The 26,604-nt window shown below is 33.3% G+C and overlaps 5 protein-coding genes across 5 annotated transcripts; 3 read left to right on the forward strand and 2 right to left on the reverse strand.

Moving 5' to 3' along the window:
* Positions 2,530 to 3,773, reverse strand: LOC104780006 (ubiquinol oxidase 1c, mitochondrial-like). The gene is made up of 4 exons (XM_010504464.1): positions 3,462 to 3,773; positions 3,240 to 3,368; positions 2,681 to 3,169; positions 2,530 to 2,589 (listed from the first exon to the last, which is right to left on the reverse strand). The coding sequence occupies exons 1-4, from the start codon at positions 3,771 to 3,773 to the stop codon at positions 2,530 to 2,532; spliced, it is 990 nt and encodes a 329-aa protein (XP_010502766.1).
* On the reverse strand, positions 4,852 to 5,485 carry LOC104780007. Its single transcript, XM_010504465.1, has one exon. The coding sequence runs from the start codon at positions 5,322 to 5,324 to the stop codon at positions 4,965 to 4,967; it is 360 nt and encodes a 119-aa protein (XP_010502767.1). The 5' UTR covers positions 5,325 to 5,485; the 3' UTR covers positions 4,852 to 4,964.
* LOC104780008 (denticleless protein homolog) lies at positions 5,935 to 9,335 on the forward strand. The gene is made up of 16 exons (XM_010504467.2): positions 5,935 to 6,142; positions 6,254 to 6,366; positions 6,510 to 6,618; positions 6,699 to 6,763; positions 6,854 to 6,892; positions 6,985 to 7,081; positions 7,165 to 7,255; positions 7,344 to 7,407; positions 7,489 to 7,565; positions 7,673 to 7,754; positions 7,894 to 7,973; positions 8,075 to 8,159; positions 8,258 to 8,326; positions 8,419 to 8,486; positions 8,623 to 8,671; positions 8,760 to 9,335. Exons 1-16 carry the CDS (start codon positions 6,076 to 6,078, stop codon positions 9,150 to 9,152), a joined length of 1,548 nt encoding a protein of 515 aa, XP_010502769.1. The 5' UTR covers positions 5,935 to 6,075; the 3' UTR covers positions 9,153 to 9,335.
* Positions 15,132 to 17,507, forward strand: LOC104780009 (LOB domain-containing protein 25). Its single transcript, XM_010504468.2, has 2 exons — positions 15,132 to 15,391; positions 16,809 to 17,507. The coding sequence occupies exon 2, from the start codon at positions 16,832 to 16,834 to the stop codon at positions 17,216 to 17,218; it is 387 nt and encodes a 128-aa protein (XP_010502770.1). The 5' UTR covers positions 15,132 to 15,391; positions 16,809 to 16,831; the 3' UTR covers positions 17,219 to 17,507.
* Positions 24,291 to 25,058, forward strand: LOC104783629 (zinc finger BED domain-containing protein DAYSLEEPER-like). The gene is made up of 3 exons (XM_010508763.1): positions 24,291 to 24,300; positions 24,397 to 24,563; positions 24,684 to 25,058. The coding sequence occupies exons 1-3, from the start codon at positions 24,291 to 24,293 to the stop codon at positions 25,056 to 25,058; spliced, it is 552 nt and encodes a 183-aa protein (XP_010507065.1).

Genomic DNA, 26,604 nt, shown 5'->3' on the forward strand with positions numbered 1-26,604 from the left:
TTTTTTTTTTTTTTTTTTTTTTTTTTGAAAAAATGCCAACAACTCCTTAAAGCTTTATTGAGAATGTTTATTGAGAATGTTTTGAAATTATGAACGTTTGATGTGTTACTTCACAAATCCGTAGGTATAGTATATTTATACAAATCTAAAGTTGATCGCCTAATAATAAAAATTGGAAATGAAGGAATTATCTAACTAGGCAATATACAGATTGGTTAAGAAATTGGAAATGAAGGAATTTCTTATTAACCTTATTTACAACTTATAGGTTAAGAAGTTTAATAATTATTTATATTTTGTGTAAATATATGATACTTACATGCACTGCTTACAAGTTACAAACTTTACAAATTAAATTAAATTAAAATGGAATCATGCATGTTCCGTAAAAAGTTAATAAAATTAAGTAAATAAATAATATTTCCAAGTTATACAGATTAGATTACAACGAAGTTAATGTATTGGAATTTTCTTCTAACATAATTCAGTTTATATATATTGGGAAATTTTTGTCACGTGATGTTACGGGAAATGAACTTCATCGTTTAAGTATCACACTAAGTTTTAAAGCCACGTTACGGGTGGATTTAATTAATATATTTTAATGCAAATTATATATGATTAATGACCTTTGATGAAATATTATCTTATAAAATTTAAATTAGTATTAAGAAAAAAATTCAGATACTCAATTTTTTAAAATATATAAATCAGTTGTATTATAAAATCAAGTCTGATCAAAAATATTATGAATTTAACTCGACGTCAAGATGAGGCGGATCAAACTGGTGACCTCACATATCCTAAACCATTTCTTTAAACCATTTCTTTAACCACCTAAAAAACGAAACAATTTTATAATCATGAATTTATCTCGCTACCACCTATGTTTTCATATTTTTTGTTCAATGTTTTCTTATTATTCATATTCTTTCTTGTCATTTTCATTGTCAAATTTTATGGTAATTGTCATCGTTGTTACTTCTACCGCATGTTTCTTCATTATACCCTTCTTCTTCTTCTTTCTTGTCAACTTTTTCACATTCTTCCACTGAAAAATCTTTTTTTAGACTACCACACTACTTGTTAATCCATCAATCTCGAAGACCAAAAACATTTATTTTCTCATAAATTTGTGCAATTTATGAAGACTAGCATAGTCAACACATGCACCCAATTATTGATATTTTCATCCATATACTTATTTGGTTTTAGTTCCACATATTGAAACTTCTCAAATTAAAATCCTTACTTGCAGAAAAAGTAATATGAACACATGTATAGTTAAAACAATATTTGTTCTTTTCGTCGATCCTTCTTCTTTAAGCTTAAATAACATCAAATCAAGATCTTGCGACGTCAATCCTTCTTTCTTAGACTTAAAAATAAAAATTTTACTGCAAGAATATCAAATCATCTGTAAAGTCATACAAACAAAAAAACATGTTATATAGCTCATAAGAGATATAAACCACAAACGTAGATAAGTGTTAATAAGTGAAATATCTAATTCTTATTGGTTGTTTTAAATCCTCTATGGACACCTTTACCAGTTTATAGCTTCCACTTTTTATAAGTATAGATATAATATTTTAAAATTTCTATGGAAGTTAAGTAATTGTAATATTTTAAAACATTCTATGAAGTTTAAATATTTTTAATATTTGAAACTTTTAAAAGTTTCAAAATTTATAATATCTTAAACTTTTCAAATTTGTAAATTAGAATTCTCTTAAAACCTTTTAAAAGCTAAGAAATTTTTAAAATTTATAAATTATAATATTTCGAAACCTTTTTAAAGCTAAGACTTTTAGAAGTTTCAATATTTGTAATATTTTAAACTTTTAAAATTTAAAAATTATAATATTTAAAATCTTTTTAAAAGCTAAGAACTTTTAAAGGTTTCAATATTTATAATATTTAAATTTTTAAAATTTTTATATATTATATTTTTTTTTTGAAACTTTATAAAGTTTTAATTTGATCAAATAAAAAACTGGATTAAACCGAATAAAATTTTAAAACTTTGGACGCCTGATAAATCAAGCTTTCCTGCTCATTCATTGTTGGAAGCATATTAATCTTATTTATATTAGTTCTGAACCATTGTTTAAAAAATTTCTAGCCTATGTGGGACGTTGTACATAGTTCTTTTATTTCCATAAATTTAAAATTCTTGAAATTTAGAAAATGTTAATGAATGACATGTCCAATCCTGATAGGTTGTTTAAAATAGTTTTTAATAATATTTAATTATGAAATTTAGAAAATGTTAATGAGTGACATGTTAAATCCCGATAGGTTGTTTAAAATCCTATGTGGACGTCTTAAGGAGCTTATAACTTCTACTTTTATTTAGTATGGATTACGTAACAAAACTAATATGTATATCTAATATTTTCCAAAACTAAATAATCTGGTGGTGGCTTAGCTTCAACGATATCCAATTAAAAAGAAGTCATGACGAGTAGCAATTCAAGAAATTAAGTTTTGAGAGCGACAAAATAAAACTAGAAGTTCTTCTCTGATTCAGTGATATCCTATCGGAGCTGGAGCTTCTTTCAGCTCATGACCTTGGTAGTGAATATCCTGCGCAGTTTATACAAACCATTGAAAGAATTAATCATATTTTTAACATATAGTATATAGTATAATTTTCATATATTTACACTACACTTACGGATGCATAGTGGTTAACGTCACGGTGATGCGCCTCATCAGCACGAACCACCATGACGACATCACGAAGCGTGGCGTCAGCTTCAAGCCTCCAGTAATCAATAGCAATAGCCGGTGCGGGAACGTTCTCGATGTTACCATTATCTAATTCCTTGAGAAACTCAGTGTAAGAATGTATTGCTTCTTCCTCAAGGTATCCAACCATACGATGAGCAAATTTGGGAGAGATTAGGTATCCGAGTAAATAAGCGTTGAAGAAAACGCCTTGAACGGCGATCACAAGAGCTCGTTCGTACCATTTGGGTTTAGCTACTTCCATGAATGTCATCAAGTGCATTCTCTCGTTCTCTGCTTCTTCGAGAAGGGCTTTGATCCAACCCCCGCTTTGTTCGAAACGCCTTAGCGATTTGAAGTGCATAAGCATCCCTCCAACCATTCCTGGTACCGCTGCTACCGTCTCTAGCATCATCGCTCGGCATCCGTATCTCCTCTGACTTTTAATCGTTTGGCAAAATTAGTCCATACATACAACTAGGCTCAACTGAAACCTAAGAGCGTACCTGAAAGAAGAGATCGGTAGGCCATCGAAGAGATTTAACCATCCAATAAGCTAACTTATCCGGTAAAGTGGAAGGCACATGATGCTTCTTCAAATCTATAGTCAGGTCTGCTTTATAAGTCTCCCATGGCTACCATTGTTACACACAAAAAAAAAAAAACATATAAATCAACAAAGAGTAAGTAACGAATACACAAAACATGTATATGTAATGTGCACGTACCCGAAAGCAACTCCATTTCCATTCAGTTCCATCTTCTTTGGTGATTTTTATTGGCTTCACACCCCAATAGCTAACGATTAGCTGCTCCCCTTTGTTACCTTGATCATCAGCCTTGCCCCCGTCTCCCGATCCTTTATTCTCCTCCACGGACGTTTCCTTCTTTTCAAATGTCATCTTGCTGAGATCTCTCACGCATCCCATCGCCGGAGCCCTGAAATTTTTAGCTGGAGCAAGTTGGTGATATAGAGCATTAATTGAAGTCGCCGGCTTTGATGCATCAAGGAGAAATCGACGGAGTACTGTAGTGATCATTTTCGGATTCAAGTGAAATTTTTATGGTTTTTGGAGAATGTAAAACCCTAAATTTTGAGAGGTAGGGGTTTAGAGAAAAGACGACAAAAGGGATTTAACAAGAACAGAGCTGCCTGAATGTGAAGGGTTTAAGTATAGCTGTCGGGTTCGGGTTCAAGTTTGGATTAAAACTAAAATTGTATAAATTGAGTCTTTCATAGCCTTCAGTGTAATCCTTTTCTTTGGCAGATACATCATCCTTTATAGCGAAAGCTTAAAAGTCTTAGAAATCTTCCTTTGAGGTAAACTCTCATTTAGTAAGTAGACATGGAATTTTAGAGAGAACTAGGTTTCGAAAGAAGATATTACATAAACGTCATCTCTTTATCTGTAGGGAAGTAGTGCCCCGTCTTAAAAAAAATTTCGTCCCTAGGCATACAATTCTTTAGGACCCTTTTCAACATAAATTTTCTTTTATTCTTTTTTTCTGGTTCCCATTTCCTTAATATTTTTTTTTATAAAAATTTTGTCCCCTGGCCATTGCCCCTCTCGCCGTAGGTATGAGCCGAGACTGAGTAGTGGAGATGGTACACCAATGCCAAACCCTAGTGCAACAAAGTTTATGTGTGTTTGATTTCGTCATCTTTGTTTATACCAACTGGATGGAATCAGAAAATATCTACAGAGCAATTTCTGTGGTGCAACAAAACTTGACCCCTTTTGCTCGAACTTACATCTTCAAAGTTAATAAATTTGGGTTTTTATAGGTAACAACATGTGTATTAATTGTTCCTGAATATCAAGAGTTTTTATTAATAAAGAGAAGAAACTTTACTAGAGAGATACACGGTGTGAACTGTGAAGGGGCTTAGCAATTTTTATATGACTAAAGTTTGAAAGTTTGTGGGTGTTGTTAGCTTCAATGGCAAGATATTTTGGACTAAAACGTGAACAAGTCATGAAGATTTTTTTCGTCCCAATGAAATTGCTGGCCGTTACGTTACATATCGTTAAGTTGTACTATAAGATTTTTTTTTTTTTAAGCTTTCGTGGACTAGATTGGCTAATTGAACGCTTATAGACATGTGAAACATAAAAAGAGTAAAATGCTTTTGTACCAGACCAAACATAAGATGAAGTAAAAAATGACTTGAGCACATAGGAAAAACAAATAAAACCAAACTTAGAACTCTTTAGTAGTCTTTTTTAACATTAACGGCGTTGTATAAACACCGACTCCAAATCTGAAGGAGGCACAAAGTACTCTATACGAACATTGCTCCGACACTTCAACACCGGTCGACGTTTCCTAGGAGCAGCGGGACATTTCAGTTTCTCCGAAATTGTTGATTCTTTCCTCGTGGGAGTGACACAAATTTCTTCAGCTGAGACTGATTCTTTCCTCGTGGGAGTGACACAAATTTCTTCAGCTGAGACTGATTCTCTCTCTGGCTTTTTGAGTTTCGTCTTCACCGGCTTCAGTGACTCCCGAATCGAAATTTCGGCGAACACCCACTTTTCCCCATCGGTGTCTAATCCTCCGCCAACTTGATGTTTCTTCGATATTCCCATTTATATTAAAAAAAAAAAAGATTGAGAAAAAGGGACGAGGAACAGAGAGACAGTCTTACAAAGTTTTGAAATGAAAAAGAAGATGAAGAAACAAGAAAAGAGAAAGGAAAAAAAAAGAGAGAGATATTTTTCCAATTAGAAGAGGATTGGTACTCATTAGAGACGAGTTTGTTTGGCATTGCAATTTGGTTGCTTCTCAAGAAATTTAATAGAGAACGAAGCTTTCAGAGGAAGATTAGGTGTAAGTAGAGGAAAGGTTAAAATTGGAAATTGATTATGTGTTTTTTTTGCGCGGGAAAATTTCGGTTTATTCTGCACGGTTCGGTTAATCAATTTTTTTTTTGGTTTTCTCGAAAACGCTACTGAAATTAATTGAAAATACATTTGGTTCAGTTCGGTTATCGGTTCTAGCCGAGTCATTCTTTCTATTTGGTAATCCTCTCGTAACTAAAAAGAAATGGGCCAGCATATTTGGGCCTTATGGGGAAAAACCTTTAAAAGTCTTTCTTCATTCTCTCTGCGTGAAGAGGTCAAACGAAAAATATTTCGATTCTGGGGAAAATAATAATTTTCCCGCGTGAAATGAGAGACACACACCGCCCACAAAATTCCAGTATCCCGCTCCGTATTCAGAGATAATAAACTTTACCTCGGCTCCACCGGGAAATATCTAACCATAAAACCTCATTTCTCCTCCGTCGCTTCTCTCTTATCTCGTCTCTCTCTCGATTGCACAGCAGATTACTCTCCGATGGAATCCTCCAGATCTAGATCCGTCTTTGTCGACATCGGACTCAGAGAGCTCAACGGCTTTCGAGGTATATTCTTACATTTTACATACAAATTCGTGCTTCTGTTGGTGTTTCCTGATGTATATCTGAGTTTCGCCCTCTTTGGATTGTACTGATTGATTTTTTTCTTGTTTCCAGTACGGAAGCGACCGTTCTTCCCAGATTCCGAGCTGACTTGCAGAGAATTAACCGGCGTTGCGGTAGAACACGACGGGATTCGAACTCCGCCGTTGGCTGTTTCGTTTTGCAAGGTACGGTCCTAATTCTGCTTCTATTTTGATTTCTCAATGTAGCTAGCTCCAATCCTAGATCTAATTATTCAACCCTCGATGCAACCTCAAACTATGGTTGATTGTGATTTAGGATTAACGATTGTTGTTTAAAACGTATACAGACTAGCCAGAATTCTCAATTATTCGCGGTATCAGATGAAGACGGTCATGTGAGCTTGTTTAATTCCAGTAAGAAGTTTGCCTCTTCTGCAACTCATCAAGAGAATACAGGTCTCGTCTCGTCTCTGTTAAAACCGTAATTTCTTCGGAGCTTAATAGAATACTGATTTGTGATTGTTTAAAATGTGTAGAGAAAGCTAGGTTTCGTGATTGGATTGCTCATTATAACGCTGTGTTTGACATTTCTTGGATCAAGGTGCGTTATATTCCGTTTTAAGTTTCTGAATCATTAATGGAACTAAGTGGAGCTTATTTGATGTTTTACTCATTTGTAAATTTGTTGCAGGGAGATAGTTGTCTTCTGACTGCTTCTGGTGATCAAACTGTAAGTAGTGGTGGTGACTCAATGTTTATTTAATTGACTAGTTTGTGAGGACAAAAATTGTGATACTGACATTTGCAGACGCTTGAATGTAGATTAAAGTGTGGGATGTGGAGGAGAATAAGTGTACTGGTGTTCTTATAGGACATACAGGAACTGTGAAATCGATGTGTCCACATTCAACTAATTCTGGTTTGTTTCTTGCATATATCTCTTTCTTTTTTACTGTTTGATAGTTTTTGTCAAGATATGACTCTAACTCTAGCTGCTTGTAGATCTTCTTGTATCTGGTTCAAGAGATGGATGTTTTGCGCTATGGGATTTAAGATGTAAAAGTAGTTCTTACAAAGAGGAACTTTGTATCAAGGAAGTCCTCGAAACTTAGCTGTGAAGATCTTTTTCGGTTCTTTTCTTATTTAAAACCATCTTGATTGTTTTTCTGGTCTTCATACAGCTCTACTGACATGGTTAAAGGAGCTCATCTATCCCCTCTTTCAAAACGGATCAGACGACGCAAGGTTTTACATCTGCTCATTTGTGTCTCTTCCCTTCTAATCTATTTCTCCTATCTTCTCTGCTTATTTGCTTCATGTTTTTAGGCTGCTTCATCAAGCATTACCTCTGTGCTTTATCTCAAGGACGAGATCACAATTGCCACTGCTGGAGCACCTGATAGGTACTTGCACAACATTTTAGTGGGTTCATATAAAGCTAGTGTAACTTTTTAAAGCATATAGGAATATTGTTTACATCCTTTGTTTTTTTTTTCTGCCATTCTTTTAGTGCCTTGAAATTTTGGGACACAAGAAAGCTGAAAGTTCCTTTTGCTCAAGCATCTCCACAGTCAGACCCAACAAACACTAAGGTAAGCTAAGCTGCATTTTTACTAGTCTGAGATAAGATCACATGTTTGTTCTGAATGGACTTAACCCTCAATCTGACTGAAGGGATGAATTAGGCTAATCTTTATCCTGTTTTTTATTTTTCTTTTTTAATTTGTTCAGGAAAAAGGATTACATGGCATAGTATCCTTGTCTCAGGACTCAAGTGGAACCCTTCTCACAGCATCATGCAAGGACAATAGGTTTGATTTTTATGACTATAACTTCTCTTAGCGAGAGAGTTTTCGTCAAACATTCCAGCTTTAACTTAACAATTTCTCTCTATTTCATCAATTTGTTGCAGAATCTATTTATACAACACGCTGCAGCTTGACAAAGGACCTGTACAATCTTTCTCTGGCTGCCGAATAGATTCTTTTTTCGTAAGGGTAATGCCTTCTTCACAATTCCCCCTTCAATCACACAATTGATTTACTTATACAACATATTTCACCTGCTCACTCACTATCTCAATATTGCTCTGCAGACAATGATTAGTCCTGATGGTGAATATGTTTTGAGCGGTTCAAGCGATGGAAACGCTTACATATGGCAGGTTTGAATCCTTTGTCACTTAGTTTGAACATTCTCTAACAAATCAATTGTTTCAAGACTTATGTATGCTTAAGTAACCATTACAAATCGCAGGTCAATAAGCCTCACGCAGATCCTACACTCTTAAAAGGCCACGACTATGAAGTTACTGCAGTAGATTGGTAAATCAACTTCACCGACCCTCTTCTTTTTTTCTTGAATCAATCATTTCAAAAATAAGAAACAATGAAAACTTAATTCTTTATTCACTTCTTCCAACTAGCTAATAACTAAACTGATGCCAAATCTCTTGTGCAGGTCACCATCAGAGATTGGGAAAGTTGCAACAGCTTCAGATGATTTCACGGTAACAAAACATTTCATATATGTTGATACAAGCAAAAAGGTTAGGATGTTTAGCCTTTTTTACTGACTTCATGTCTGTTCATAATTAGGTACGACTGTGGAACATAGAGAACAACCGCTGTTCGAACGCAAACTCAACAGCATTTGCGCCTAGAGTCAAACGCAGAGTGACCGCATTGTCAAATAGTGAAGCCAAAGAAATACTTGAGATGAACAGAGAAGCTGAGAGTCCCCAAAAGCATTCACTATTATCATCATCATCAGATGATAATCAGTCAATGCCTATCATCGGAACTCCAGAGTCTAAGAAGAAGAAAACATCACCATCATCATCATTGTCATCGTTATCATCATCATCAGAAGAAGATATAATATGCGAGAGATCACCAGAAACCACATTCAGCAGTCCATCCTCTGTACTAAACCCTCCTTCCTCTGTCAAAAGGCGAACCATTAGAGATTATTTTCTTGTCACTCCCTAATCTTAATCTCTTCTTTAATTGATTCTCTTTGTCGCAGTCTGTTGTACAGAAATTGTAAGCCTTATTAGACTCGGGTTAATATCTGAAAATTTAGTATGAAGTTGAAGTATATCAGAAAGTATTAAAATACTTTTGTATGAAAGTTTTGTATGAAGTATAACGCTCAAAGCATCCATTAAGAGATTTGAATTTGATGTCATCGAAGTCCTTAGGAGACATCAGTTTAGCCTCCCATATGTCTTCTTTATTACCACCTTCACATTCTCAAACTCACCTACACATAGATCACTATAAATGCTCCCACAAAAATAGACGATGCACCCTTTCATACCCATTTCTAGATATCTCTCTCACCAAGAGAAACGTGTGTATGATAGTGCCAATATCGTTGCCTCCACATCACAGTACGGCAAAATCATTACCTGAAAAATGACTAATTCGCTACTCCATAGTATAGGATAACTCAGCCATAATTTTATCCTTCATTTATGGATCACATCCCTCAAGAATCAAGATGATAGCACACATTTTGCTTCAACAACCCACATATCATCCTCAACCTCCTCGGCTAGTGGTACAGTTAAATTGATTCTAAAGACCTATATAGCTAGTAGTACTTCTCCGATCCATTTGCTTTTATAAAGCTCCACAATCCTATGAGTTAGATGATAGTATTTTGAATATACATGAGAGTTGCCATTTGAGCTGATAGTAAACAATATCATGTACTCCTCAAAAGTCATCAAACTCAATTACCGTTAACTGTAATAAAGCAGTGATTTTTCTATCTATGTAAATGTCACTTTTTTTTTTGTGAACGTATAATTTATGGTATGACGTTCTAACAAAAAGTAAATTATAAATTCGAAATACCAAAAAACATGTTACAGAAAATGTCATGGCGTAACAATGAAACCATAAGGTCATCCAAACATATCAGAAAATAAACGGAAAAAAAATATTTTATTTTTTCCATTGTTATTTTAAATTTGTTAAAGGGTGCAAATAATTTATAAAAAGACAAATGGAATAACTTTTGTGAAAATAAGATTGACAACCACTAAAACTAATCGTATATTCGTATCTAATGGGTTAGACGTGTATATATATATATATATATATATATATATACATCTAATCTATACTGTAATCAGAAAAAGGTGTTTAACAAAAAAAAAAAGAAAGGAACAGAAGAGGTGCATGCCATTAATTAATGAAACAAATTGTGACCAAATAATTGTGCATAATGTAATGATTGTTTGTGGCCATACTAAACACTTGACTTGCAATAATTTCGTCAATATTTTCCCGTATTATACATTTCTTCAACAACCAATCCACAAAGTCCCAACCTATGATTACTAAATCATATAATTAAGGGTTTATAATAACTAGAGATCAAGCTATATTTAAATTAATAAGTAGTGTATGCTATATATATACGTACTAACATTTTGACAGTTTAGTTAGTTTTCTTATACATATAACTTACCAGATTATAAATATAATTAAGAGAAAAAAAAGATAAGATAAGAATCGAGCAAGAAGTTATTATGCATGTTATCCCAATTGTCCAATTGATATATATATATATATATATATATATATATATATATATATATATATATATATATATATATATATATATATATATATATATATATATATATATATATATATATATATATATATATATATATATATATATATATATATATATATATATATATATATATATATATATATATATATATATATATATATATATATATATATATATATATATATATATATATATATATATATATATATATATATATATATATATAGCATAGCATACCGACTTCAAGTTTTATTAGGAGGACTTCAAGGTGCATGCATATATACACATGGATTGTTTTTAAGTAGATTACATAATTAATTATATCGACGACCCACATTAGCTTATTGTTTACATTAGACGATAAGAGATTACTATATTTTTTATTCGCCATTCGCCAAGGCCCAATTTTAGATCTATAGGGATATTTTTGTATGCATGCGTATTCAAGTGCTTCTTTTTTTTTTTCTTTTTCTTTTCGATCTGAATTTTTCTTTTCATATTTTCATATTATTTCATACTTTCTTGTATAGATATGTGCATATCTGTATATACACATTAAATCTAATTAGGAAATACGTAAGTATCGTTGTTATAGAAAATTAAATACATAAAGTGATGCTTGCCAATGATTGATTATCTTCTCTAATCATTGGTATAATCTACGCACATGCTATACCAAATATTGCACTTTGAAGCATGTATATGTTTATGGAAACAATAATGCATTGGTATCATTTTTTTGTATCAACTACTTTGTTTGGTATATCTTTTAGGTTTTAGTTTGTTTAAATGATTGGGGTTGTCATCTAGCTGAGGAAGATTATGCATAATGACGGTATAGTTTAAAGAAGAATTTGTTTTCACAAAATTTTGGTTTATTACTATAGATAATTTATTTGGATTTAAGCATGTGGCTCAGCCATCATCATGGGTATGCCAAAAAATTGGATGAACGCATCAAATAATTAATTAATTAAAAATGTAAAAGTTAATAATTATATTTCCAGAAAGATAAACAGTGAATTCAAGAGGGGTTATATGTTAACAGTTAAATTCAATCAAGCAAAACGACAGTACACATGTCGGATTTGCTCAGATCCTCAATAGTTCTGATATGATGTCTTTGTAAGTTTGTATCCGAAAACCTTCTGAATTTAAATTATAACAGTATATTAAGAAGTGGAACAAAGACTTCACAAACAGTATTTTTCTTACGGTCCAATAATAAACCGTAAAAGGTCAAAAAGTAAATTAAAAATTGTACCTTAAGCTGAAGAATCTACATCGGTCGAAGAGCTATGCAAGTTTTCGTTTTCATTCAAGAAAGCATCATATGTATTTATTATTAGACATTTATGTTTCCTCATTTGTTGAATAATAGCTTACTAATTTAGGTTTATTATTGGGTTCCTCGTTGATTTCTTAATTAAACATGGTCCTAAGGGCTATTCAAATGTACTCCCTCCCTCGTCCTAGTATATATTGATGTTTAAGAACTTTCACTCGAATTAATATTGAATACAATCTTTTTTTTTGTGTGATAAAAATAATATATTTACAATTTTTAGTTATTTCTTGAAATTTACAAATTATTAACACTAATTAGTTAAAATGTATTATTATTATTTTTTTTTTTTTTTGTAGAATAAGGATTAAATTATAAGAAAACGTTTTATAGGAACGCAAAGTATCTACCATAATTTGAAAAATTGAAAGTATATATTAGTTTACTTCTAATCACTTGATTTTGCCATATTAACAAGAAATATTTTCTTATAATCTTATTATATAAACCTTGGTTTCCAAAGTTAGTAACTCACCAGATCGTGACACGTGTTAATTTTAACGATCAGAGATCAAAATTAAAAATTTACCAGATCACGTGTCAATTTTAACGATTAAATATCAAAATTAGAAACTCATCAGATTGTGACACATATCAATTTTAACGATCAGAAATCACAGTTTTCAAATTTGGTAAAAAAAAACATAATACAATTGTAATATTATTATATTAAAAAAACAACTAAAATAAATATACTATGTGCCATCCATATCAAAGTTTCACTGTTACAAAGATTCTCAACCACTACATGGTATAATTATATACTACATGGTAAAATAAATATACTATGTGTCATCCATATTTGGTCATATAATTATACTATATAACCTAGCACATTAAATTTTATGTCTTTGTTTGCACAAAAAAAAAATTATATCTCTATGGTTAGCTAATTTTGAACACTAAACTCACATGCGAAGAAAACAAAGATCATAAAGAACCGACTGGCAGTCTTAGGAAAAAAGCTTGAACTGAAGTCTGAACTAATCTTTTTATTATATTAAAATTTTATTATATAAAGTTGGGTTTTCAAATTAGCCACATGTCAAGTATATTGACGAGATGTTGACACGTGTCAAAATTATTCTTTTTCAAAACAGCTAATTAAGAAAATAACATTAAATCTAAATAAATTTTACATGTTTATATCTAAAAAAAATTTCTAAATCAACAAAGAAAATTAACAAAAATAATCTATTTTCTATTGTACGCTAATTATCTTATATGTGATTTCTCAATAAGATTTTGACATGTATAAACAAAAAAGTAATTCACTAAGCATGTATATTATTATTAATAAATAAATAGTGAATAACAAATTTAAAAAGAATAACATAAGTTATGTCAAAAGAATTATTGATTTTGAAACATAATAAGACACCTAATTAAGAAAATAACATTATATCTACATAACATTACATGTTTATATCAAAAATTTTGATCTTTGATTTTTTTTTCTAATATAATTTTGCCGATCTATTGTGTGGGTCTTTGATTCGTGCGGGTTTTTCGATGGAAGCTATAAAATGCAATGAAATGAAATCGAAGTATATAATGCCCGCTAATTTAATCGAGGATGGAGACACTAATGGAGGTTCCAAAAATTATTCTACAGTTAGTAGCATTATAAGTTTGGAACATAAGTCGGTGGTTAATGTTTCTGGTCAAAATTTAGAGTTTTCTTTTCTAAATAATGTTGATGATTCTGGTACTGAAACAAGAGCTGCTTGATCGAGTTATTGAGAAGAGGTTTCAAATTTGGGAAGTTGGAACGATATACCATTTTAAAATTGGTTTCTAACCGGATTTATGTGGTTTTCTATCAGATTAGGTTCGTAAACCGTTTAAACCAGGTATATGGAGAAATATATGAAAACTTTTGATTCGAGTAAAAATAAATTGAGAATTTATGATTCGAGAATATTTGAGACGAGGTCATAACTTTAAGTTGTTTTGGTACAATTGGATACTTCTGAAGAGTAAATAGGTCGTTGATCCTTAACGTGATTATGACATATGTCATGTTTTGGATTGTATATAAAGTTTCTATTTTGTATATCTGAATTATCTAAGACTTATATATACCATCATGATTATAATTTCAAATTTTTATTTTTATTATATTATATTAAATTTCTTTCAATTTCTCAACTTTTATTAGGTTAATCATAAAATCATTGTAATCGAGTAGATAATTTTCACCAGTTGTTCATCCAATATCTTTGGAGTAAAAAAAACTTCATGGTTAAAGAAACTATGTCACAAAACAAATTTAGTAATTATAAGAACTATAATTATGCCAAAATGAAAGTAAAACAACATCAAATTTGTTTAATTTGTTTAGAAGACATTTTATAGGTGGTGGTAAAGAGCATACTATAACAATAAAATAATTTTGAGTGTAAGAATATATTTTTAATGGTAAAACATAGAGTAAAATTGTATGTGGTTACTTATTAGATGTTGCTTTGATGAATTTGTTGCATGTAAAATATTTTGTGAATAAGTTCTGAAACGTTTTTGAAATTTGACAATAATAAGATTTGTAATGATAAGTATTTGGCAAAAGTTTTAGTGGGATATAATTTAGCTTTAAATTAAATTATTGTAATAATTGTTATAATATATTAAAAATAGATAAATATAAATAAATGTATGAAGGTAAATACAAACTTAAATTATTTATATATTTACTTTAAAAAATAAAATTTCATTATATATTTTTTAAAAATTGTTTAAAGTTTTGAATTTATTTTTTTCAACAATTTTTAAACCCACACATTATACGGGTCCTTGTCTAACTTAATCGAAAATATGTTACATACTAAATATATTATTTACTGAAAGCAAGTGAATGGAGTCAAATTTGCGAGGGTCAGAGATACTGCTTTTTTTTTTTTTTTGGGTTCAACTAAATACTCCTTTTTAATTCACTATTTTAGGTCCTCAATTAATTGAGGCCAATTTGTCCTTTTGTAATCTCATTATATTCATCTTCTTTCTCTTTCTCATACCACCAAAAATGCCTTTTGCCCCCCTCTCTCTCTATCTCTAAACAATGTCTCCTCTTTATCTTTCTAACTTTCCCCTTAGAGAGACTCGTCTTTCTCTCCAACTAGGGTTTCCTCTCTGAACACAACAAATAATTCCCAATAATTGCCAATCTTCTTGAGGATTTTTTTCATTTCCCCTTCTAATAAATAATACCCAAGAGAGAAACAAAGAAGAGATCAAACCTTTTCAGGAAGATATATATCAAGGAGAGAACTTTTCTTGTTGCTCCATTTAAAGGTAAGACCACGATTATTTCATTCTACGCAGCCAATTCACAAACATTAGCAATATAGATATATCATATATGTATATACACGTTTACTTTTACGTTCATTGGTTATATAAACTGACGAGAGTTTGGATCTTAAACTTCCAAGTTATAAATTGGACGACCTTAATTTACTTTTCATAGAAAGTGGATCTGGATTTTGTGACTTCTTATATATAGTGAAGTAAGCATACTGAAACAGACGCGTAAAGATGTAATAAAGCTAATTTAACTCGGTCATAGATTCGTTATAAAAGCTATATATATGTATATATACCTGTTGTATATATAGATGTGGAGAACTCAGAGTCAGGGAGACAGAGAGTGTTGTGAGGATAAAGTCAGGAAATCTGCTAAACTAAATGGCAAGAACAAAAAATGTATGGTCAATACTCAATAGTCTTTAGTTTCTTCAAGTTTAAAGAAAATTATTATTCAACCATTTCCAAGAAATGTTTTCCAACTTTTCATTGTTTTTTTTTCAAAACTAGATTTGATGGCACATAAATAAAGCCATGTTCTTAACAAAAACAAAACTAGATAGAGTATATATAATACTACGAAATTATACATATATATTCCTCAAAAATTCTTATGAAAATTTTCATATTTTGAATCGAAGGTCAAATTAAATAAGAACAAGTTGTTTTCTTGTTCTAAGTCAACCAATATATATATACTAGAAAATGCAAAGCAGTTTGAGATACCTTCAATTCATAGCGACATTCATTTGGAGAAGAAATGTACGTTTCTTTCTTATGTGTAATGTAGCTAAACAACTAATTATACAACTTCTCATAATTAATCATATTGTGTGTAAGATACATATGTAGTATGTTTAGTATTATTGATTAGTCTCAGTTCCCAATCTTATAATATGTAAAATTATTGTTTAGAAATGCGTGTCTTGGATTTATGTATATATTTGTTTGAAATATAGTTTTCTTGGAATACATATTTATATGGTTACGAATAATGACAATTAAGGATAAGAAGATCGGAACATCATACGAGGACTCGTAACTAGTTATATGATGATAATATTACTTCTAGTTACCATTCTTACGATATTACATCGTACGTCTTGTAACCAATTGTATTGATGATGGGACAAGTATTGCTAGCTACCAGCACAAAATAGAAAACAAAATTTCGAAAATGTATAAATTTTAAAATGTGTACGTAGAAATATATACGTAAACATATTGTATATATCAATATGGATGTCGAACTACACAAATTCTCTAGAGGGAACATCGATATTGTAACCTCGATATGTATATATACAAGGAGAAGAGACTCTAGAGAATTACAAGATCGATGTGGATCAAAGTTAATATCAATCGCATGTGATTAAATCGTTTTGTTTCATTTTTGCAACTGAAGAATCAGGGGATATATACACAAATATGTCGAACTACACAAATTCACCGTGTGCAGCATGCAAATTCCTCCGGCGTAAATGCACATCAGACTGCGTATTCGCACCCTATTTTCCGCCGGAGGAACCTACAAAGTTTGCGAACGTCCACCGGATATTCGGGGCAAGTAATGTGAGCAAGATCCTTCAAGAAGTGGCTCCGCATCAGCGGGAAGACGCGGTGAACTCGCTGGCTTACGAGGCGGAGGCAAGGCTTAAAGATCCAGTGTATGGCTGCGTTGGGGCGATCTCGGTGCTCCAGAGACAGGTCTTGAGGTTGCAAAGGGAACTAGAGGAGACAAATGCTGATCTCATGAGGTACGCTAGTTGTCTTGGTGGTGAAACGACGTCGGCCTATGGTGGGCGCAGAGGTTGAATGGTCAACGGGGGTTGATATATTAATCATCATCACTCTCTGAGAGAATTAGCGGCGGAGAAGTATAAAGAGAGAATGGATGGTTGATGTGATGGAAGTGATGAGGATATCTTCGTATGTATATATGTATATATATGTCTATGGGGACATGCATGTATATATGTATGTGTACGTATGTTTTGCATGTATTTAAATTATGCGTATGTGTAATTTAACTTGTAATTTTCTTTCATGGGATGTCAAGAAATATTTTTGATGATGTTGAATAAGCAATAACTATCCCTTTCTCTTGCTCCTATCTCCATATATAACTCTCCTTTAACTTGATTTCGACGACCAACCATTTCAATCATATTAAATCATCTCATAGTTAGCTGGATAGGAAATAAGTGTGTGTACACATATTTCATTGTTAGCATCTTATAAACTTACATTCAACGATTGTGATTTTTATGCCAATGATGCAATATTAATATTGAATTTAGTATGATATTGCAAAAGAATAAATTTTCATGTCGACAGTTTCTAATAAACTCATAGGAATGTAGGCTAATAATTGGTTGTTTGATTACACACACTAGTCACTGGTCACAAACATAAAGTTGCTAATATTCTACGTTAGTTCAGTGATTTTAACATTTGTCGACTTGAGAAAATGTTTGACAACGCTTTAAATAATTAAATCTCGATTGCTAAACATCAAATTATTTAGGCACATGTTTTCATAGGGAATCTCTTTTTAAAGTCGGTTCTTTTTCTATTTTATCACATTTGGCTGCGAACTAACAACCACATATCTATGTATACATACAAATCAACTAATCTTGTCAAAAGAAACAAACATTAATAATCTAGTTTTTCTTTTCGATAATTAAGATATATCAATACTGATTCCTAAATAATTTTTAAGATTGGGTATGATACCCAAATAATTTGTTAAACCAAAAGTTTAGAGGTATTGATGTATCTAAAGATACTATATAGTTTGAGTATTTTGACTATATGAAAATCTGATAGTGCTCTATTTTTTTTAATCAGTTCCGGGTTCTCTGAATAACATTATCAAAATCAATTTAGGTTATTGTATACGAAAATTGTTTAATCTTTCCCAATCAGTTTCGTAATGTTTATACTTTATACTAAAAAATTCTGTTTTAAAATCATTATAACTTAACACTATGAAATAATTAAATTAATAATATATAGCTACATTTCATAAAACTAGTTTCAGTTCATCTTTGTGTGATCTCTGTTTAATTAATTCGCTGTAAGGTCCTCTAATTACCTCTTCTCTTACACTGTATATTTACTGTCTAACGATACAATTTTTTATAACAATTTTTTTTGATTGATACTTTTTAATAGCAATAGTAAATAGTAATAATTGTATTGTTCATTTCGTCATCAATAAAAACAAAACTATTATTAAACTTAAACTGGTTATCCTATCAATCATTTTCAACTTTCTAAATTATTCTATCATTTTTATCGTTTATGTTAAACCTTTTTATTCGTGTTGCATTTTTTTTTCCTTTTACCGCTTCTATCAACCAATTTTTTTCCTTTGTTCATTCATCCGTTACAAGACAACTGACAACTTACAAGGAACTACAAGTCTACGATCTATTCGTTGCGCAAAGAAAAGACCAGATGACACATCATATATACTCCTTACATCAGTAGTGCTTGGAGACGGAAAACTTTAAAAGGAATCATTTGAGCTATTTTAACACGGATCTAGTCGAATGTATAATGGTATTATTTATATTCAATGTTTATATATGTGAATGCAATTATATATACTGACATATACATATACTACATACATGCCATGTATTTATTTGACTTCCATGCGTGGATTTACATGTCGACAATAAGGACACGGGGATTCAAGATCTGTGTTCAGACAGGACATGAGTCAGTTTCAGAAACAGTAACTAAAGGTACATTCAAATTATTTAACTCTTTTTAAATAACATTTAATTTAATTTATCACACACTATCACCATCTACTGCAGGAATATGATTGTTTTGCCATGTGATATATCATATCATATTGTACTCATCTGAAGACTTTTCCTCAGTTATTCCCTCCCATCTCCATCATTCTCGCTTAAATCTCTCTTACTTTTTTTATTTTTTATTTTTTATCATACTATACCAATAGCCATGACATGGAGTTTATGAGTTTGTGCTAAAGATGTTATTGTGTCGCTATACTTGCGCTTCAAATCCACATACGTGTTGTTGATTAAGAAGAACTAAACAACGATATATTTTCGAACCTTTTCCATATCTTTATGCAATTAACTTACGTTAACTCCTTTTTCTTACAATCAAACTTTTCAAATTATATATTCAAGAACTTGACTTGTGGCCATATAATAATCCAGAGAAACGATTATACTAATGTCCCCATCCACAGAAACCTACTGTTTTAGTACTTGCGATTTAAGCCATAGACATAACTTTTTCATAGGTTGAATCCAATTTTGAAATTAATCTCATCAACAAAAAAGGTGGAATAGCACACAAAGAAAACGTAAATGGGCCAGTTTGTAGACCAAGAGAAAGTGAGTGAGAGAGAGAGAGAGTTTGTCCTCTCGTTATCAAGTAGCAGTGGAACACCACTAAGCCGCCCAATAGCTTCTAATCAAAATAGAAAGGTCCAATAACAGAAACAAATGAAAAAGCCTTGTTCTATGGACGTCGTCGTTTTTCTCCTGTCGGAATTGATTGATTCGATTATTTTTTCAGTTTTTCTTTATCTTTGATTAGACCTCTGTGTTTGTCCAAAAAAAAGAAAAAGATTAGACCTCTGTAAGAAAAAGTGTACACTACTAAATAGTAAATAATACTAACCAAAGCCACCATAGTGGTGTGTGCTCGTGTGTTCTAAAAAAGCGATCGATCAACCCATTCTGTTCTTCGGTATAGTATATATACAAAAAAAAATAATAAAAAACGTATATAATATAATAACATCGACAAAAAAAAATGTATTTTGTTCCACCACAGTTCCTGACATAAATGCCAACTCGTTTAAATGTGAAAATCATGTTGGTAATTGTTATTAATATTTTTATTTGTAACCAGCATAATAACTCGGTATAGTTGTATTTGTATACATAAACATAGTTCATGGCAACATAACCATCAAACATTAGTGACATTATTAAGTTTTCTTAGAATTCTAGACACACGAAAAACGTTTTAAAGCAATCATAGCATCGATCGACGTATACATCACACAACGTGAAAATCTATTTATAATTTTTTCATGGATACACAACAAACCATGCACTAGTGAAAGAGAAATGATCAGTTATATATTTACAATCCGAAATTGCGTTTCCAGACAATGCAAAACATCATTTTTTTAGTAATATTCCAACTATTAGTGTAAAACATTAAACATGTACATTAATTTTCTCTAACAAGAAAGTACTGAACCTATACCATATATATTATTAATTGCGCTGTTAAAACTATATATATTAATGTTTTTTTTTGGTGTAACGAGGGGAGACAATGCCTCCCCATTTATTAAACAAAAAACATAAATAAACTATAATTGGATCATTTGTGGCCGTGAACAACCAACATCGTCCTCATGCATGATGACCCTCGTATCATCCGGGCTAGCATCAAAAGAATAAAAACCAAAAGGAAGATTAAAAGCATAGTTAGCTAACCTATCAGCAAGACGGTTAGTTTTCCTATACACATGAAAAATACGGACTGATCAGTCCCTTGAAAGAAAGCCATAGCACAAACGTACTAGGAAAGACAGGGGATGAGAATCATTGGTCCATGACGTTAGAAAACCCACCACCACTTTCGAGTCCACCTCGAGCTCCACACGCGTGACCCCCTTTTCCCACGCCATAAACAAACTATAGTATACTCCCTAGAGCTCCGCAAGGGGAACATAACAAACTCCTATATTCAGAGCAAAACCAGAGAGCCAGTTCCCATCGCTATCTCTCAGTACGCCTCCTGTGGTAGCCCTTTCCGGGTTCCCATGTGATGCCCCATCTGTGTTCAGTTTGAACCAACCCACATGCGGTGGCACCCATGCGATCAGACTTTCCTCCCTTGTAATTTCAGCACTCCCTCCTCCCGCAACCAAATGCGCCTTCTAAAACTCCTCCGCCAAGTTTCTAAGAAAAAGCACCCTGTCTCGGAACTTACCCATACCACCAAAAACATCACCACATCTCTATTTTCATCCCCACCTGACAGCTCCCGCAAAAAAGTAGCCCACGAATACCCATCCCTCTCCGTCGACTCATTCAAATTGACATACAACCATTCCAACAAAGAAGCTGCAAAAAACGAGGTCAGCTTCCTCCGTGGAACCAGCCGCTGCCAAACACCAGCCATTGCTGGACAATCACGCAGAATATGCAAAAGCGTCTCATCCCCACTCTGGCATACAGAACAAATTTTTGTATCACTCAAGTGTCGTTGAAACCGTTCCACATTTGTCATCACTACATGGTGAGCAACAAGCCCAAGAAAACATCGAATCCTCTATGTTGTCTTCACCCTCCAAATACCATCAAAAAACTTACCCATAAATTGTCGCGGCTCAGCGGTCCTGTTTACCATCGCATAAACTGAACTCACAGTGAAACAACCATCCGGAGTCGCACCCCATGAAAATCTATCTGAAGCGCCTGTGACATTGTCAATAACCATAGATCTCAATTGGAGTTGTGTAAACTCTAACAAGTATGGTGTCAGATGGCTCAACTGCCACCCCGTGCTATTCCTTTAGACATCACAAACACGCATATAAGCATAAGTAGCCGGTAACTCCCCATTCACGACATCTAACAGTGGCGTATTTAATAACCATTTATCCGACCATAACCTAATGTCCTTTCCATCTCCCACCACCCAGCTTAGCCCCGGTAATACTGTAACTAGAGCTGTCAAAATGGGCGGGCTGTCCATGGTCTGCCCATGTCCAATTCATTATGGACGGGTCATGGACAAGCCCATATTTTGAACGGGCTTAAATGAGCTTGGTCCGCTTTTGTCCACGGACAAAACTGGATGGACAGCGTGGACATTGGGCGGCCCATTGGTGTGAAAATTCTAGGTTAAAATCGATTTAGGGAAAACACAAATCGATTTCTTATTTTCTTCGAAGCTCTTCTTCTCCTAAACATAAATCGATTTCTTCAGTTCTTCTCCTCGATTTCTTCAGTTCTTCTCTTTGAAATCTTCATTTCTTCTCCTCAAAGCTCTTCTTTAGTTCTTCTCCTCAAAGCTCTTCTTCAGTTCTTCTCCTCAAAGCACTATCGGTAAGATTGTTTTCTCCTATGTATCGATTGAATTCGATTGAAACTGGGTTTGTTTGAATTCAATTGAAACTGGGTTTGTTTGAATTCGATTGAAACTGGGTTTGCTTTACTTAGATTGAAACTGGGTTTGCTTCTCTTTCGATTTTGGGAGAGACCCATTTGAGATTTATGTTTCTTCTCTTTCGATTTGTTGAATTGTAGAATAGCTTCCTTATAGATTATTGTTTGTGCTCTTGACATAGATAACACTTGCTTTTTAAACCTTTTTCATGTTGTTAGTTTGATTCTTTTTCTCTAATTGGTCTTTGGTTTTGGTTATTTCAGATGGGTGATACACTAAACCTTGAAGATGATTATATGAGTGGAGATGATTATATGCTTGAGCATGATATGAATCCGGATGAAGAAGAACATGTAGGAGAGGAACGTGTAGAAGCAGATTCAGTAGCTAGTACGGCTGATAAGAGGACAGGCAAGTCTACAGGTAAACGTAAAAGGTCAAGGTGTTGGAAAACTTTTGAAATTGTTGGAGATAAGTTGGATGATGGTAGGAATAATCTTAGATGCACCCGTTGTGAGCATACTTATTGCCTTGATCTTCGTAGAAGTGGCACCAATACTCTCTTGCGTCACATGGAATCATGCTCAAAGACTCCAGGAAGCACTCCTTCATGTGGAAACAGAAAGTTAGATATGATGGTGTTTAGGGAGATGATAGGATTGGCAATCATAGAACATGATTTGCCTTACTCTTTCGTTGAGTACAGAAGAATTAGAGAGGCTTTTCAGTATGCAAATTCCAACATCGAGTTTTGGTCAAGAAATACTGCGGCTGCTGATTGCTTAAAGATCTACGAGAAAGAGAAATTGAAGCTTAGAAAGATGTTGGGTGAAGTTCCGGGTAGGTTTTGTTTAACAACAGATTTGTGGAGGGCAATCACAATAGAGGGATACATGTGTTTGACTGCACACTATATCGATAGTGGATGGAATTTGAAGACAAAAATCCTGTCATTTTGTGCATTTCCTCCTCCACATACGGGTGCTGGAATAGCTACAAAGGTGTTGGCATTGCTAAAAGATTGGGGAATGGAAAAGAGAGTGTTCACAATTACGGTTGATAATGCTTCCTCAAATGACAACATGCAAGGAATTCTCAAGAGGCAGCTTAGGAAAAATTTGGTGTGTGGTGGAGAGTTCTTTCATGTGAGATGTGCTGCACACATCTTGAATCTGATTGTGCAAAACGGATTGGATGTGATTGATGGTGCTCTAGAGAAAATCAGAAATAGTGTTAAGTTTGTGAGGGTGAATGAGACTAGAAAACAATCCTTTCAAACATGTGTGGAAACAATGGGAATTGAAGCTAAGGGTGAACTACTTTCAGATGTTTCAACTAGGTGGAACTCAACTCACCTTATGCTCTCAAGAGCAATCATCTATAAGGAAGCCCTTCGGCATCTTGCAGAGATTGATACAAGTTATCAATCTTTCCCTTCTGATGTTGAGTGGACAAGAGCAGAGTTGATCTATGAGCTGTTGACCCCATTTGCAGAGATGACGAATTTGATCTCTGGTTCATCTTATCCAACTGCCAATTTGTATTTCAATCAGGTATGATTGACATAATAACGATGTGATTTGACTTTGATTTAGGTATTCGACATATTAACTTTGATTTGTCCTTGGTTTAGGTATGGAAAATTGAAACTTGGCTGAAAGCTCAAGAGTACTCTTATGATGATGTGGTTTGTGAGATGGTGAAAGGTATGAAGGAGAAATTTGACAAGTAATGGGAGGATTATAGTGACATACTTGCTCTAGCTGCGGTCTTTGATCCTAGATTGAAATTTACCTATATAGAGTATTGCTTCAATACCCTTGATGCGTCAACTAGTAAAGCAAGGGTGGATCACTTGCGTAAGAACCTGAAGAAGCTTTTTGATGTTTACAAGAAGAATCCAACAAAAACAGCAGCAGGAAGTTCAAAGTCAAACAATATGGAGCAAAACATTCTTCCTGGATATGGTGTAAGTGTTTTGTTTAAACTACTTTGTTTTTGTATCGATTTTGTTTCTGCTACTTAAGTGTTTTGTTTCTGCTACTTAAGTGTTTTGAGCTGCTGCATATTTGTGTTTGAACTGTTTCAGGACTTTTATGCTTTCATCTCCCAAACAGTTGGTGCTAATGGCAAGTCAGCATTAGACAAGTACTTAGATGAACCGGTTTTGGACATGATGACATTTAAGAGCTTGGATGTTTTGAAATATTGGAAGGATAATGCAAACCGTTTTCAAGAACTGTCTTCTATGGCTTGTGACATCCTTAGCATCCCTATTACGACTGTAGCTTCAGAATCTTCGTTTAGCATTGGAAGTCGGGTGTTAAGCAAGTATCGGAGTTCACTCCTTCCTTCTAATGTCCAAGCTTTAATCTGCGCAAGAAATTGGCTTAAAGGTTTTGAAGAGATTGTTGATCCATTCGAAGAAGGCAAAGAAGGGGAAAGAGAAGGAGAAGGAGTTTGAAATATGTGTGTCATTGTGTTTAAAATATTCTAGATGTTCATGTTTGCTTTATTGCTTTTGGATGTTGATCATTGTGTTTGGATGTTGATCATTGTGTTTGGATCTTTTATGTTTTATGTGATTGGCAGCACAAAAGGATCACTTATGTTTTATGTTCTAAGCTAATTACACCATTTTTTCTCATCTTACAAAATTTGTTAAATGTTGTCCAATGGACACCCATGGACAGCTCATAAAAATATGGGCATAAATGGGTATAGTCGCTAATGGACCGGACATTAATGANTTCATCTTATCCAACTGCCAATTTGTATTTCAATCAGGTATGATTGACATAATAACGATGTGATTTGACTTTGATTTAGGTATTCGACATATTAACTTTGATTTGTCCTTGGTTTAGGTATGGAAAATTGAAACTTGGCTGAAAGCTCAAGAGTACTCTTATGATGATGTGATTTGTGAGATGGTGAAAGGTATGAAGGAGAAATTTGACAAGTATTGGGAGGATTATAGTGACATACTTGCTCTAGCTGCGGTCTTTGATCCTAGATTGAAGTTTACCTATATAGAGTATTGCTTCAATACCCTTGATGCGTCAACTAGTAAAGCAAGGGTGGATCACTTGCGTAAGAAGCTGAAGAAGCTTTTTGATGTTTACAAGAAGAATCCAACAAAAACAGCAGCAGGAAGTTCAAAGTCAAACAATATGGAGCAAAACATTCTTCCTGGATATGGTGTAAGTGTTTTGTTTAAACTACTTTGTTTTTGTATCGATTTTGTTTCTGCTACTTAAGTGTTTTGTTTCTGCTACTTAAGTGTTTTGAGCTGCTGCATATTTGTGTTTGAACTGTTTCAGGACTTTTATGCTTTCATCTCCCAAACAGTTGGTGCTAATGGCAAGTCAGCATTAGACAAGTACTTAGATGAACCGGTTTTTGGACATAATGGCATTTAAGAGCTTGGATGTTTTGAAATATTGGAAGGATAATGCAAACCGTTTTCAAGAACTGTCTTCTATGGCTTGTGACATACTTAGCATCCTNATGTTGGACGGATCAAAATGGACGTGGACAACCCATTTTGACAGCTCTAACTGTAACATCCCCATTTTTAATTAGTGGGATANTCGTTTAGCATTGGAAGTCGGGTGTTAAGCAAGTATCGGAGTTCACTCCTTCCTTCTAATGTCGAAGCTTTAATCTGCGCAAGAAATTGACTTAAAGGGNGAAAGAAGAGAATTTGTGAACCCTAATCCTAAGTCTCTCTCAACGTCGTAGTTCACCATCATCACCGTCTTTCTCATGTTGTTGTCATTGCCATCGTTGAGAAGGAGAGCAAGAGGTCACGAGGATTTGTTGTTTGTCATCGTCGCTCACCACTGTTAGTCAGCAACCCATCGTGAATCACCGGAGTTTGAAACCATGTGTTAACCACTGTCAGCAGAGATGTCAGCAGCTGTCTCCGTAACAGCCATAGCCATTGTCGAGGCCGTTAAGGGTAAGGAAACCCTAGTGTTCTTTTGTAACTTGCGCATGAAGTAAAT

This window comes from Camelina sativa, chromosome 4 (genome assembly GCF_000633955.1).
Source record: "Camelina sativa cultivar DH55 chromosome 4, Cs, whole genome shotgun sequence".
In the NCBI taxonomy this organism is placed as follows: domain Eukaryota; kingdom Viridiplantae; phylum Streptophyta; class Magnoliopsida; order Brassicales; family Brassicaceae; genus Camelina; species Camelina sativa.

What these genes read in the sequence shown, in the direction of transcription:
- LOC104780006 (XM_010504464.1), bottom strand. Translation starts at nt 3,773, where the DNA reads ATGATCACTACAGTACTCCGTCGATTTCTCCTTGATGCATCAAAGCCG. An exon ending in GGAAATGGAGTTGCTTTCGG is followed by an intron (nt 3,369 to 3,461) that starts GTACGTGCACAT and finishes TAACAATGGTAG; the next exon opens with CCATGGGAGACTTATAAAGC. An exon ending in CTACCGATCTCTTCTTTCAG is followed by an intron (nt 3,170 to 3,239) that starts GTACGCTCTTAG and finishes ATTAAAAGTCAG; the next exon opens with AGGAGATACGGATGCCGAGC.
- LOC104780007 (XM_010504465.1), bottom strand. Translation starts at nt 5,324, where the DNA reads ATGGGAATATCGAAGAAACATCAAGTTGGCGGAGGATTAGACACCGAT.
- LOC104780008 (XM_010504467.2), top strand. Translation starts at nt 6,076, where the DNA reads ATGGAATCCTCCAGATCTAGATCCGTCTTTGTCGACATCGGACTCAGA. An exon ending in GCATCATGCAAGGACAATAG is followed by an intron (nt 7,974 to 8,074) that starts GTTTGATTTTTA and finishes AATTTGTTGCAG; the next exon opens with AATCTATTTATACAACACGC. An exon ending in CAGCTTCAGATGATTTCACG is followed by an intron (nt 8,672 to 8,759) that starts GTAACAAAACAT and finishes GTTCATAATTAG; the next exon opens with GTACGACTGTGGAACATAGA.
- LOC104780009 (XM_010504468.2), top strand. Translation starts at nt 16,832, where the DNA reads ATGTCGAACTACACAAATTCACCGTGTGCAGCATGCAAATTCCTCCGG.
- LOC104783629 (XM_010508763.1), top strand. An exon ending in ACATTCTTCCTGGATATGGT is followed by an intron (nt 24,564 to 24,683) that starts GTAAGTGTTTTG and finishes GAACTGTTTCAG; the next exon opens with GACTTTTATGCTTTCATCTC.